General features: G+C 40.4%; 1 protein-coding gene across 2 annotated transcripts in view; it reads right to left on the bottom strand.

Moving 5' to 3' along the window:
- The window catches only part of glod5 (glyoxalase domain containing 5), a 50,513-nt gene that overhangs the window by 4,193 nt on the left and 32,179 nt on the right, over positions 1-14,141 (bottom strand). Inside the window, exons 3-4 of one of the 2 annotated variants that reach the window (XM_059977169.1) lie at positions 2,057-2,194; positions 29-193 (exon numbers count right to left, since the gene is read on the bottom strand). In XM_059977169.1, coding sequence (XP_059833152.1) covers positions 29-193; positions 2,057-2,194 — 303 coding nt within the window. The remainder of the gene's footprint in view (positions 1-28; positions 194-2,056; positions 2,195-14,141) is intronic. The other variant, XM_059977170.1, reaches the window with a different exon arrangement.

The following is a 14,141-nucleotide window of genomic DNA, read 5'->3' as shown; positions in this document are numbered from 1 at the left end:
TGCATAGATTAAAAAGCATCTGACCAACCTTAAGATGTTCTATCACTTTGCTTATTGGTGTGTCTGTGATTAAACAAAGATCAATGGATCCTGCTGTGGGCTTGTGCGCCTTTGGCTCAAATTCCTTTCCAATTTCATGCAAGTTGAATTTCTGATTCCCAAAAGAAAGTGCTTTGCGATTGCCCTGTTGAAAGTACACCAAACAAAATATATTACCCACGTTCTTGGAAAAAGCATTTTCAAAATATCAGTTCTTAATATCTTGCTAGTCACCATTCAGTAAAGAACATGAATTAATTTCATTATGTTTTGGATACATAGGTTGGAATTGTCAATGGAATAGTCAGGAAGATTTATACTGTTAGAGGTCCCACGTTTTGGACATAATTTAATGCTATGTTCATCTGCAAAGGTGGACATTAAAGATTTGAAGATGAAGGAAATTATTTTCTGTCTTGCCTAATATTCAGCCTGCTTTTAAAATTTTTAAATAGATGATCTAGTTATTACATGTCCTTCCCAGGGACGTACAGGTGAAGTCCAACAGTTGCAAGTTGGAAATGTGGCTGCCAGGTAATATATTTAAATGAAAACACAAGGAAACCAAGTGTTTAGTGAGTACTGATATTGCAGGAAACGGAGTTTCCATGGCAAAGGACCCTGCAGACACTCAGTAGCCACTAAATATATCCCACTGTCCTCCCAAATGTTTGTTCATATGTACAACCACACATACATTTGTAACCAGCTAAAAACCTATATTCCTTTACTATTTGTGAGACCTTGCTGCATACAAATTGTGCATGACCATGATGATTATGTATTAAAAGCATTTAACCTGTAACTTCCACAGAAACATTGAAAACCTACAGCACAATACAGGCCCTTCAACCAACAAAGCTGTGCTGAACATGTACTTACTTCAGAAATTACCAGGGGTTACCCATAGCTCTCCATTTCTCTAAGCTCCAAGAACCTATCCAGGAGTCTCTTAAAAGGCTCTATTGTTTCCACCTCCACCACAGTCGCCAGCAGCCCATTCCACGCACTCACCACTGTGTGGGGGGAAAAAAACTTACCCCTGACATCCCCTGTGTACCTAATTTCAAGCACCTTAAAACTGTGCTCTCTTGTGTTGGCTATTTCAGCCCTGGGGAAAAAGCCTCTGACTATCCAAACGATCAATGCCTCTCATCATCTTATATACCTCTATTAGGTCACCTCTCATCCTCCGTTGCTCCAAGGAGAAAAGGCCAAGTTTACTTAATCTATTCTCATAGGGTATGCTCTCTAATCCAGGCGTCGTCTCTTACAACAGGATCCAACCACCAAGCACATCTTTCCCTCCTCCCCCCCCCCCACCCACTTTTGGCGTTTCACAGGGATCACTCCCTATGCAACTGCTTTGTCCACTCGTCCCACTGATCTTCCTCCTGGCACTTACCCTTGTAAGCGGAACAAGTGCTACACCTGCCCCTATATCTCCTCCCTCACTATCATCCAGGGCTCCAAATAGTCCTTCCAGGTGAGGTGACAGTTTACCAGTGAGTCTGTTGGGGTAATCAACTGTATATGGAGATCCCTGTGTGGCTTCTTATATATCGGTGAGACCCAGCATAGACTGGGAGACCGCTTCACCAGAAAAAGCAGGAACTCTCAGTGGCCACCAATTTTAATTCCACTTCCTATTCCCATTCCAACATGTCCATCCATTGCCTCCTCTACTGTTGTAATGAGGCTACACTCAGGTTGGAGGAGCAACAACTTATATTCCGTTTGGGTAGCCTCCAACCTGATGGCATGAACATCAATATATCAAACTTCCATTTATGCCTCTGTCATCTTATCTCCTTGCCTGTCCATCACCTCCCTCCGGTGCTTGTAGCCCTTCTTCCCCTCTTACATGGCATTCTGTCCTCTCCTATTAGATTCCCACTTCTCCAGCCCTGTATCTCTTTCTCCAATCAACTTACCAGCTCTTAACTTCACCCACCCAGTTTCACCTATCACCTTGTGTTTCTTCCTTCCCTCCTCCCACCTTCTAAATCTAACTCATCTTTTTTTCTTCAGTCCTGATAAAGCGTCTCGGTCCAAAACATCGACTGCACTCTTTTCCATAGATGCTGCTTGGCCAGCTGAGTTCCTCCAGCATTTTGTATGTGTTGCTTGGATTTCCAACATCTGCAGATTTTCTCTAGTTTGTGATAAAGAAAAACAGGCTCTGTTTTTAAACAAGCTGCTGACACCACGCAAGGATGGAGAGTGCCAAATTGTCAATTGAACTGGTTGGGCTTGTTGAAAGTAACTTTACTTTTGTTACGTACTCGTGACACATGACAGTGGAGCCCTTGTCATGTGACTGGGGTTGAAGCTGTACTGGACTTGAGGTGATGGTCTTGTGATGGTGGAATGACGTCATTTTCCCGCCAGTAGAGATCATGTGACGGGGTTTTTTTACAGGTTATAAAAGGTAGACCCCACCCTGTGAGGAGGGGTAGTTCGTGGCTGGATTTGCCAGGTTGACTTCATGCCACTGCGTGTTTTAAGAGATGATGCAGTTTGGTTGAAGGATGAAGTTTTTATTTAATGCCTAAAGTTTAAAAGGTTATTGCCAGCAGGTTCTTTATGATTCTGTTAGTTCGAGGAAATTAGAGGAGAGTGAAGATTCGAAGTTGGAAGTTAAAGATCGAGGAGAATCGCTTTCTACGGTGAAACGGGGGTGACCTTTGTTTGATCCTTATTTGGAAGGATTTCGTGGACTATCTTTGTGTTAATCCCTGGGTTTACCTAGAAAGGACTGAAGGTAGTGGAGAAGGAAAGGTCAGTGCCTTTAAGCCGTTCTGTTTCGTGAATTCTTCGTGGGAAGTTCGACGTCGGGGATCGAAGCCAAGCGACGTGAAAGAGAAATCAAATCGTCCTGTAAAGTCTCTCCTTTTAAATGGACTGTGAGCATATCGAACTTTTGGCAATGCCACTTTTAAGAACTGTTTTTGCAATATCACTTTACGAACTGTTTGAACAGCCGCTCAGCAGCTGTTTCCGGTTACGGTAGTGTTTGTTTACTTTTGGGGGGTTTGTTTTCTGTGTTTAATAAACGTGTTGTTTGTTATAAGAAACCCTTGCCGAACTCATATATTTATTGTTGCCTGAATATGTAACATTATATATGGGGGCTCGTCCGGGATCGAATCTTTTGAGTTTAAATGCTTGCTGACTTTTAAATCAGTGTTTTGGCAACGGGGATTACTCGGTTCTTTTGTTTGGCTTGTTGTGGTATTCGGCAGCAATGAATATTGATGAGTTTCTGGCTTCGCCAGCTGCGGAGGTGTTGGCGAAGGCGAAAAAAACTGAGGGGTTTGAGATAGCTAGTAGATTGCGACTTAAAGGTATTTTGCAGACTACTTCTAAGGCTGTAATACAGAGGAAAATCGTGTCACACTATGTGGATTCGGGTGTTTTTGATGAATCGATTTTAGAGTCGTTTCCAATAAGTAATCTGGAGATGCAGTTGCAAATCGAACAAATGAAATTAGAGAGGTGTAAATTGGAGGCAGAACAAAAGCAGAGAGAATTTGCATATGCAATGGAGGAATTAAGGACTGGAAATCAGTCTTCTGGTTCTAAAAAAACGTTTGTTGCTTGTCAAGAAATTAAATTGGTCCCTCCATTTAGTGAAACAGAAGTGGAAAGGTATTTTCAACATTTTGAAACTATTGCTCGGATGTCAGAGTGGCCGAAAGATAAATGGTCAGTGTTGTTACAGAGTGTAATTAAAGGCAAAGCACAACAAGTTTACACAGCTTTAACAGCTGCGCAAGCACTTGATTATGATATTGTAAAGAGGCATATCTTAAACGCATATGAGTTAGTCCCAGAAGATAGGGAAAGATTCAGAAGTTTGAAAAAGTCTGTGGAAAAAACTTATGTGGAATTTGCCTATGATAAAGCTATGTGTTTTGAGAGATGGGTTTCTTCTAAAACTGTAAATGGGGACTATGAAACATTGAGAGAGCTGATTTTAATGGAGGAATTTAAAAGAAGCATTCCTGTTGAAGTAAGGACCTACTTAAATGAGAAGGATACTGATAAATTGCAGGACTGTGCTAGATTAGCTGATGAGTATGTTTTGATCCATAAGAACAAATTTCCTCAGGGCAGAATTTTTAAGAGGAAAAATAACACAAGAGACTCCAGGTAAATCTGAAATTAAATCAGAGGTTAATGAGAAAGTTGATGAGAAAGGAAAGCCTGTGAAGGAAAGACAGTTTGGTCTTATTTGTAACTATTGTAAGAAGCCTGGCCATGTAATAGCTAACTGTTTCAAATTGAAAAAGAAAGAGAAGGAAGCAGTTCCAGATACTTGTGTGCAACATACTGAAGCACCTGTAAAGTTACAGGGTTTGATAAACACAAATGAGGCTTTGTCAGAGTCTGACCAAGTTAGAAAGGGATATGATCATTTTGTAACTGAAGGGTTTGTATCCTTGAAGGAAGGATCTACTCTGGTGCCAATAAAAATCCTTAGGGATACTGGTGCTTCTCAATCATTGATGTTAGACAGTGTGTTGAAGTTTAATGAAGAGTCTGGTACTGGTGAGGTAAATTACATAAGAGGTGTTGGAAGTGATTTTATGCCTGTACATTTACATAAAGTAAATTTAAAGTCGGGGTTAGTTACTGGATTTGTTAAAGTAGGATTACAGCATAGCTTACCTGTGAAGGGTATTTCTTTATTGTTAGGTAATGACTTGGCAGGTGGACAAGTTTTTCCTGAAGTGCATTTGACAATGGAGTCAGAGGAACCAGAGTTGAATTCTAACACAGATTCTTTCTGTGTTGTGACTAGAGCTATGGCTAAAAAGATTGATGCGCAGAATGAGGTTGTTATTCAGGACTGTTCAACTCAGGATTCGAGTTTTGAGGATGTGTCAGAGACTTTCTTATCTTCGTTGTTTGAACAAGATTCTGGGAGTAAGTCTGACTATAAAGATTTATCTTTGTCTCGGAAGGAGATGATAGCAGAGCAGAATAGAGACTCTGAGATTATAAAATTAAAAGAGCAGGTTTTACTAGATAGTGAAATTGATAAGGTGCCAGTAGGATATTACTTGGAAAAAGGAGTGTTGATGAGAAAGTGGAGATCGCCTACAATTCCTGCAAGTGAGGATTGGAATGTTGTTTACCAGGTAGTTGTTCCAAAAGCTTATCGAAATGAGATTTTGACTTTAGCTCATAGTGTGCCTTTAGGTGGACATCAAGGGGTAAGGAAAACTGTGGACAAGATTTTAAAACATTTTTACTGGCCTGGTCTAAGAAAAGATGTGGCGATGTTTTGTAAAATGTGCCATACTTGTCAAATTGTGGGTAAACCAAATCAGGTTACACCAGTAGCTCCATTACAACCTATCCCAGCATTTGGTGAACCATTTTCTAAAGTTATTGTAGATTGTGTTGGTCCATTACCAAAGACAAAAACTGGTTATCAGAATTTGTTGACTATCATGTGTACTTCTTCTAGGTTTCCAGAGGCAGTACCACTTAGGAATATAAAAGCTAAGACTGTGACAAAGGCCCTTATAATTTTTTTTACTTATTTTGGATTACCTAAGGAGATACAAACTGATCAAGGCAGTAATTTTATGTCTGGATTGTTTCAACAGATAGCTTATAAATTGGGAGCTAAGCAAATCACTTCGTCTGCATACCATCCAGAATCGCAGGGTGCCTTGGAGAGGTTTCATTCTACCCTCAAGAATATGATTAGGACATTTTGTGTGGAAAATGAAAGTGACTGGAATGAGGGTATAAACTTACTTTTATTTGCAGTAAGGGAATCGGTACAGGAATCTTTAGGTTTTAGTCCATTTGAACTTGTGTTTGGGCATAGAGTTAGAGGACCTTTAGCTTTGTTGAAAGAACAGTGGATTAATAAGGAAGTACACACTAATTTGTTGGACTATGTGTTGAAATTTAAGGACAGGTTACATAAAGCTTGTAGCTTAGCTAAGGAAAATTTAAAGTTGGCTCAGGAGAAAATGAAGACTTGGTATGATAAAGACGCTAGGATGAGGGTGTTTAAGCCTGGAGATAAGGTGTTGGTTCTTTTCCCAGTGCAGACAAATCCTTTACAAGCTAGATTTCATGGCCCTTATGAAATTGTGTCTAAAATCAATGATGTGGATTACGTGGTAAAAACTCCAGATCATAGAAGGTCAACACAACTCTGCCATATAAATATGTTGAAACCATATTTTGAGAAACAATCTGATACTGTGACTGTTGTGGTTAGTGAGAATGAGTTTGATTTAACTAGGAACACGATAGATGATTCATCTGACTTTCATTCTAAATCTAACATTGTCTCTGTTAGTTTACCAAATTCAACCATTCTGGAAAATATTGATGAAAAATTAGCACATTTACAGTTAGAGCAGAGACAACAGATGAAGGAGTTGATTTTTAAATATAGGGAGTTGTTTCCAGATGTTCCGAGAAGGACTACTATAGCTTCACATGATGTAGATGTTGGGGATGCCAAACCTATTAAACAACATCCATATAGGATGAACATGGAAAAATGTGAACTTGCTGAGAAAGAAATTGAATATATGTTAGAGAATAATATTATTAGACATTCTAACTCGAATTGGAGTTCGCCATGTGTTATGGTGCCAAAGCCAGATGGTAGTATTAGGTTTTGTACGGATTATAGGAAGGTGAATGCTGTAACAAAAACAGATGCATATCCAATTCCTAGAGTAGATGATTGTGTAGATAAAGTTGGAAAGGCAAAGTTCCTTACAAAGATTGATTTATTGAAAGGGTATTGGTGTGTTCCATTAACAGACAGAGGTAGAGAGATTTCTGCATTTGTAACTCCATCTGCGTTATATGAGTATAATGTTCTTCCATTTGGGATGAAGAATGCCCCAGGTACTTTCCAGAGGATGATTAACTTTGTGATTCAGGGATTGAAAGATACTGATGCTTATATTGATGATTTAGTGACAGGAAATGATACTTGGGAAGCACACATTATTGCGATGGAGAAATTGTTTGAAAGGCTTTCAAAAGCTAGCTTAACTATTAATTTAGCTAAGAGTGAATTTGGACATGCCACTGTGACTTACCTTGGTTATGTTGTGGGTCAAGGTAAGGTAGCTCCTGTTCAGGCAATTTTAGAGATTCCCACTCCAACGGGGAAAAAAACTCTCAGAAGGTTTTTGGGAATGGTAGGATATTATCGGAAATTTTGTAAGAATTTTGCTAATGTTGCCCTTCCATTAACTAACCTTCTGCGGAAGAATGAGAAGTTTGTATGGACGGTGCCTTGTCAAGAAGCATTTGAAAAATTGAAAACAATGATATGTCAACAATCTGTGCTTAAGGCACATGACTTTGGAAAACCTTTTTCATTGGCTGTGGATGCTAGTGATGAGGCTGCAGGAGCAGCATTAATGCAAAGGAATGAGGGTGATGAGGTTGATCATCCAGCAGCTAACTTTTCTAAGAAATTTAATAAGCATCAAAGAAATTATTCGACAATAGAGAAAGAATTGTTATCTCTTGTTTTAGCTTTGGAATATTTTGAGGTATATGTTAGTACAACTCAGAAACCACTTGTTGTTTACACTGATCATAATCCGTTAGTTTTCCTGAGTAAGATGAAAAACAAAAACAGATTATTAATTTGGAGTTTGATGTTACAAGAGTACAATATCATGATAACTCATATTAAAGGTAAAGATAATGTGGTTGCTGATTGTCTATCTCGATGTTGAATATACACTGTAATTTTTTTTATGGAGTGTTTTTTTTTCAATTGTAACACTCCTACTGTATTGTGAGTTATAAGCTGTTATATGATGGTATTGTATATTGTGTATGTTATAAAATTTATACCTTTGTTTTTCTTGTAAGCAATTGTTAAAAATTTTTGTTCTTGTCAGACCAAAAATGTTTTTTTGGAGGGAGGTGTTACGTACTCGTGACACATGACAGTGGAGCCCTTGTCATGTGACTGGGGTTGAAGCTGTACTGGACTTGAGGTGATGGTCTTGTGATGGTGGTGACGTAATTTTCCCGCCAGTAGAGATCATGTGATGGGTTTTTTTTACAGGTTATAAAAGGTAGACCCCACCCTGTGAGGAGGGGCAGTTCGTGGCTGGATTTGCCAGGTTGACTTCATGCCACTGCGTGTTTTAAGAGATGACGCAGTTTGGTTGAAGGATGAAGTTTTTATTTAATGCCTAAAGTTTAAAAGGTTATTGCCAGCAGGTTCTTTATGATTCTGTTAGTTCGAGGAAATTAGAGGAGAGTGAAGATTCGAAGTTGGAAGTTAAAGATCGAGGAGAATCACTTTCTACAGTGAAACAGGGGCGACCTTTGTTTGATCCTTATTTGGAAGGATTTCGTTGACTATCTTCGTGTTAATCCCTAGGTTTACCTAGAAAGGATTGAAGGTAGTGGAGAAGGAAAGGTCAGTGCCTTTAAGCCGTTCTGTTTCGTGAATTCTTCGTGGGAAGTTCGACGTCGGGGATCGAAGCCAAGCGACGTGAAAGAGAATTCAAATCATCCTGTAAAGTCTCTCCTTTTAAATGGACTGTGAGCATATCGAACTTTTGGCAATACCACTTTAAAGAACTGTTTTTGGAATATCACTTTACGAACTGTTTGAACAGCCGCTCGGCAGCTGTTTCCGGTTACGGTAGTGTTTGTTTACTTTTGGGGGGTTTGTTTTCTGTGTTTAATAAACGTGTTTTTTGTTAAAAGAAACCCTTGCCGATCTCATATATTTATTGTTGCCTGAATACGTAACACTTTCCATATTAATAGTAAAGGTATTGAAAAACAAGAGAAATTTATCAGGCATTTCATTAGCTCATCTAATGCTGCAATTGAATGGGGCATTTCTCAGAAGAATGCATTGAGCAGGGAAGAATTGAATTGAATTAATCGAACATGTTCCAGCATTGCCTCACTGGATTGATTACTAGGTGGAAGTGATTATATGATGGGGAGTAACAGGGTCAGAGCCCCCACATTTTTTAAAATGGCATTATCTTATTGAGAGCAAATATGATCAGAGAGGGTTAATCATAAAGTAATATTTTTTATGTTGTAGTTTTTTAGAATAGTTTATCCCAGAGTGCTGTGGATGATCCATGAGTATATTCAAAGCCAAGATCACACTGGGCTCTGTAGAGTAAACCAGACAAAGTACAGAGCTGGCCATGATGTTACTGACTGATGGCACAGGTTGAAGTGTGGTCTATATCTGGTCCAGCCAAAGAATGGGATACTGTGACAAATCTTCAGTTAATTCCCTTTAGCTTTTAAAAGATTTCAGGGTGTAAGGAATGAGTTAAACACGATTCCCCTTCGGTATATCCTCAAATAAAAATGGAAGTCAGTGAGGCAAAATGGTGTTAGTCTGGAAGTGAGTTTGTGTTGAGAGGTTTAAAGGAGTGCATGGCTGCAGCCTTGAGAGTAGATAAAGATGAATACATGTTTGTCTGAGGGAGATGAGGTTGTTGTGCAGTTACAGGTACAAAGGTGTCTGATCATGAGAAAATACTGGGGTAAGTATTACATTTAAGGGATCTTAAAGGCTATAAAAAGGGGCACTTTCTTTGTGCATGGAACCTATGTGAAAAATTTGCTCCCCAGGTCCTCTTTAAACGTTTGCCCTCTCATCCTAAATCTGTGCCCTCTGGTGGTAGGCTCCCCTACTCTTGGGGGAAAATGATTATTACTGTCCACCTTATGCAGGCCTCTCATAATTTCAAATATTTCAGAAACGGAAACTGGTTTACTATCACCGGCATATAGCGTGAAGTTTGTTAAATTTGCGGCAGCAGTACAATGCAATACAGTACATGATAAATATAGAAAACACTGAACTACACTAAGTATAGATCTGTATATTAAATAGTCACATTAAAATAAATAGACAAAATCAGAAATTATTTAAAAAAGTAGTTCCATGTCCATTTAGGAATTAGTTGGCAGAGGGGAAGAAGCTGTTCCCAAAGCTGAGCATGTGCCTTCAGGCTTCTGTACCTCTTTCCTGATGATAACAATAAGGAGAGGACATGTCCTAGGAGGTGTGAATCCTTGATGATGGAAGCCCCTTTCTTGAGGCACCGCTCCTTGAAGATGTCGGGATATTATAGAGGAGCTGTCTAATTGTATAACTCTTAGCAGCTTACTTCGATCTTGTGCAGTAGTCCCTTACCCACCCCACCACCAGACAGTGATGCAGTCAGTCAGAATGATCTACAAGGTACATCTGTACAAGTTTTCAAGTGCTTTAGGTAACAAACCAAATCTCAAACTCCTGATGAAATACAGCTGCTGTCTTGCCTTCTTTATAGCTGCATTGATACATTGGGACCAGGTTAGATCCTTGGAGATATTGACTCCAAGGAACTTGAAATTGCTCACACTCTCCACCCTCAGTGAGGATATCTATAAGGTTGCTCCTTTGTTCCAAGGAACAAAGACTGAGCCAACTTCAATAGCTTGATTTTCCAAATTGTTTCTCCTCACACTTAACTGCATTGAAATCCATTTGCCACTCCTTGGCCCACTTCCCCAGTAGACCAAGATCCCTATGTAATCTAAGATAACTTCCCAATTACCAAAACATCCTACTTTTGTGTCATCTCCAAACTTACTGACCAAGCTAGCCTCAACCAGTTGCTTCTCACCTTCATTTACCTTGCTGCCTGTGGTGTTTAGACAACAGACAATAGGTGCAGGAGTAGGCCATTTAGTTCTTTGAGTAGGAGGAGAAGATGGCGGCGCACGCGGCCTCTCTGGAGAATGGATATCTGTTTCGTGTTAAGTAGGGATCCGTGCACAATCCTGATGTGATGGAGACAGACATGAGACCGTGGAGGATCATCTGGAGAAATTTCTGAAATGCCTGCTTCACTGCTGCTGCTACCTTGCGGTCCGGAATCTCCGGAGGAGAAGGCCTCCGAGACCTCGGCTTTGCCTGTTTCGGCGGCCGGGACGAGGTCGAAGGCGCTCGGGAGGCTGTATCGGAGGGGCTGGTCGGAGGCTCAAAGTTTTTGGATGGACTCAGAGTCTGCTGTCGTCGGGTGCTTCCGAGGCATTGTCAGTGCCTGGAAGTTTATGGCAGGGAGAGTTTCTCTCTTTTGCTGCTGATATCGTCGGGACTATTGGAGTCAATCAGGACTTTGAGACTTTTTTAAAACCATGCCCATGGTCTGTTTTTATCAAATTACGGTATTGCTTTGCACTGCTGTAACTATATGCTATAATTATGTGGTTTTGTCAGTGAGAGTCTTGGTTTGTCCTTTTTTTTATTTTGTGATATCACTCTGGAGGAACACTGTATCATTTTTTAATGCATTTTTTAAAGGATTGCAAAGGTAGTAATCTCGGGATTACTGCCTGTGCCACGCGACAGTGAGAGTAGGAATAGAGTTAGGTGGAAGATGAATGCGTGGCTGTGGGATTGGAGCAGGGGGCAGGGATTCAAGTTTCTGGATCATTGGGACCTCTTCTGGGGCAGGAGTGACCTGTTCAAGAAGGACGGGTTACACTTGAATCGTGGGGGGACCAATATCCTAGCGGGGAGGTTTGCTAGGACTACAGGGCGGACTTTAAACTAGTAAGATGGGGGGGCGGGAGACTATTTGAGGAGACTATGGGAGAGGAGGTTAGTTCACCAGTGGAGCAAGTAAATAGACAGTGTGTGAGGGAGGAAAGGCAGGTGATGGAGAAGGGATGCGCTCAGCCCGAAGATGTAGGGGAGAAGAAAGAAAAGGATAATAAATTTGAATGCATTGTTAGGGATGGAAAGAGAGGAGGAGATGGAGAGAATCTTAAATGTATCTATTTTAATGCTAGGAGCATTGTAAGAAAGGTGGATGAGCTTAAAGTGTGGATTGATACCTGGAATTATGATGTTGTAGCTATTAGTGAAACATGGTTGCAGGAAGGGTGTGATTGGCAACTAAATATTCCTGGATTTAGTTGCTTCAGGTGTGATAGAGTAGGAGGGGCCAGAGGAGGAGGTGTTGCATTGCTTGTCCGAGAAAATCTTATGGCGGTGCTTTGGAAGGATAGATTAGAGAGCTCCTCTAGGGAGGCCATTTGGGTGGAATTGAAGAATGGGAAAGGTGCAGTAACACTGATAGGAGTGTATTATAGGCCACCTAATGGGGCGCGTGAGTTGGAAGAGCAAATGTGTAAGGAGATAGCAGATATTTGTAGTAAACACAAGGTGGTGATTGTGGGAGATTTTAATTTTCCACACGTAGACTGGGAAGCTCATTCTGTAAAAGGGCTGGATGGTTTAGAGTTTGTGAAATGTGTGCAGGATAGTTTTTTGCAACAATACATAGAAGTACCGACTAGAGATGGGGCAGTGTTGGATCTCCTTTTAGGGAATGCGATAGGTCTGCTGACAGATGTATGTGTTGGGGAGCACTTCGGGTCCAGTGATCACAATAGCATTAGCTTCAATATAATTATGGAGAAGGACAGGACTGGACCTAGAGTTGAGATTTTTGATTGGAGAAAGGCTAACTTTGAGGGGATGCGAAGGGATTTAGAGAGAGTGGATTGGGTCAAGTTGTTTTATGGGAAGGATGTAATAGAGAAATGGAGGTCATTTAAGGGTGAAATTATGAGGGTACAGAATCTTTATGTTCCTGTTAGGGTGAAAGGAAAGTTTAAAGGTTTGAGAGCACCATGGTTTTCAAGGGATATTAGAAATTTGGTTCAGAAAAAGAGGGATGTCTACAATAGATATAGGCAGCATGGAGTAAAGGAATTGCTTGAGGAATATAAAGAATGTAAAAGGAATCTTAAGAAAGAGATTAGAAAAGCTAAAAGAAGATACGAGGTTGGTTTGGCAAATAAGGTGAAAGTAAATCCAAAAGGTTTCTACAGTTATATTAAAAGCAAGAGGATAGTGAGGGATAAAATTGGCCCCTTAGAGAATCAGAGTGGTCAGCTATGTGTGGAACCGAAGGAGATGGGAGAGATTTTGAATGATTTCTTCTCTTCGGTATTCACTAAGGAGAAGGATATTGAATTGTCTAAGGTGTGGGAAACAAGTAAGGAAGTTATGGAACCTATGACAATTAAAGAGGTGGAGGTACTGGCGCTTTTAAGAAATTTAAAAGTGGATAAATCTCCGGGTCCTGAGAGGATATTCCCCAGGACCTTGAGGGAAGTTTGTGTAGAAATAGCAGGAGCTCTGACGGAGATCTTTAATATGTCATTAGAAACGGGGATTGTGCCGGAGGATTGGCGTATTGCTCATGTGGTTCCATTGTTTAAAAAGGGTTCTAGAAGGAAGCCTAGCAATTATAGACCTGTCAGTTTGACATCAGTGGTGGGTAAATTAATGGAAAGTATTCTTAGAGATAGTATTTATAATTATCTGGATAGACGGGATCTGATTAGAAGTAGCCAGCATGGATTTGTGCGTGGAAGGTCATGTTTGACAAACCTTATTGAATTTTTTGAAGAAGTTACGAGGAATGTTGACGAGGGTAAGGCAGTGGATGTAGTCTATATGGACTTCAGCAAAGCCTTTGACAAAGTTCCACATGGAAGGTTAGTTAAGAAGGTTCAGTCGTTAGGTATTAATGCTGGAGTAATAAAATGGATTCAACAGTGGCTAGATGGGAGATGCCAGAGAGTAGTGGTGGATAATTGTTTATCGGGATGGAGGCCGGTGACTAGCGGGGTGCCTCAGGGATCTGTTTTGGGCCCAATGTTGTTTGTAATATACATAAATGATCTGGATGATGGGCTGTTAAATTGGATTAGTAAGTATGCCGATGATACTAAGGTAGGAGGTGTTGTGGATAATGAGGTGGATTTTCAAAGCTTGCAGGGAGATTTATGCCGGTTAGAAGAATGGGCTGAACGTTGGAGTTTAATGCTGAGAAGTGTGAGGTTCTACATTTTGGCAGGAATAATCCAAATAGAACATACAGAGTAAATGGTAGGGCATTGAGGAATGCAGAGGAACAGAGAGATCTAGGAATAACTGTGCATAGTTCCCTGAAAGTGGAGTCTCATGTAGATAGGGTGGTGAAGAGGGCTTTTGGAACGCTGGCCTTTATAAATCAAAGCATTGAGTACAGAAG

Source organism: Hypanus sabinus, chromosome 8 (assembly GCF_030144855.1).
Source record: "Hypanus sabinus isolate sHypSab1 chromosome 8, sHypSab1.hap1, whole genome shotgun sequence".
Lineage (NCBI taxonomy): Eukaryota > Metazoa > Chordata > Chondrichthyes > Myliobatiformes > Dasyatidae > Hypanus > Hypanus sabinus.
Note: the sequence above shows the minus strand (reverse complement) of the source record. Positions and strands in the feature narration are given on the sequence as shown.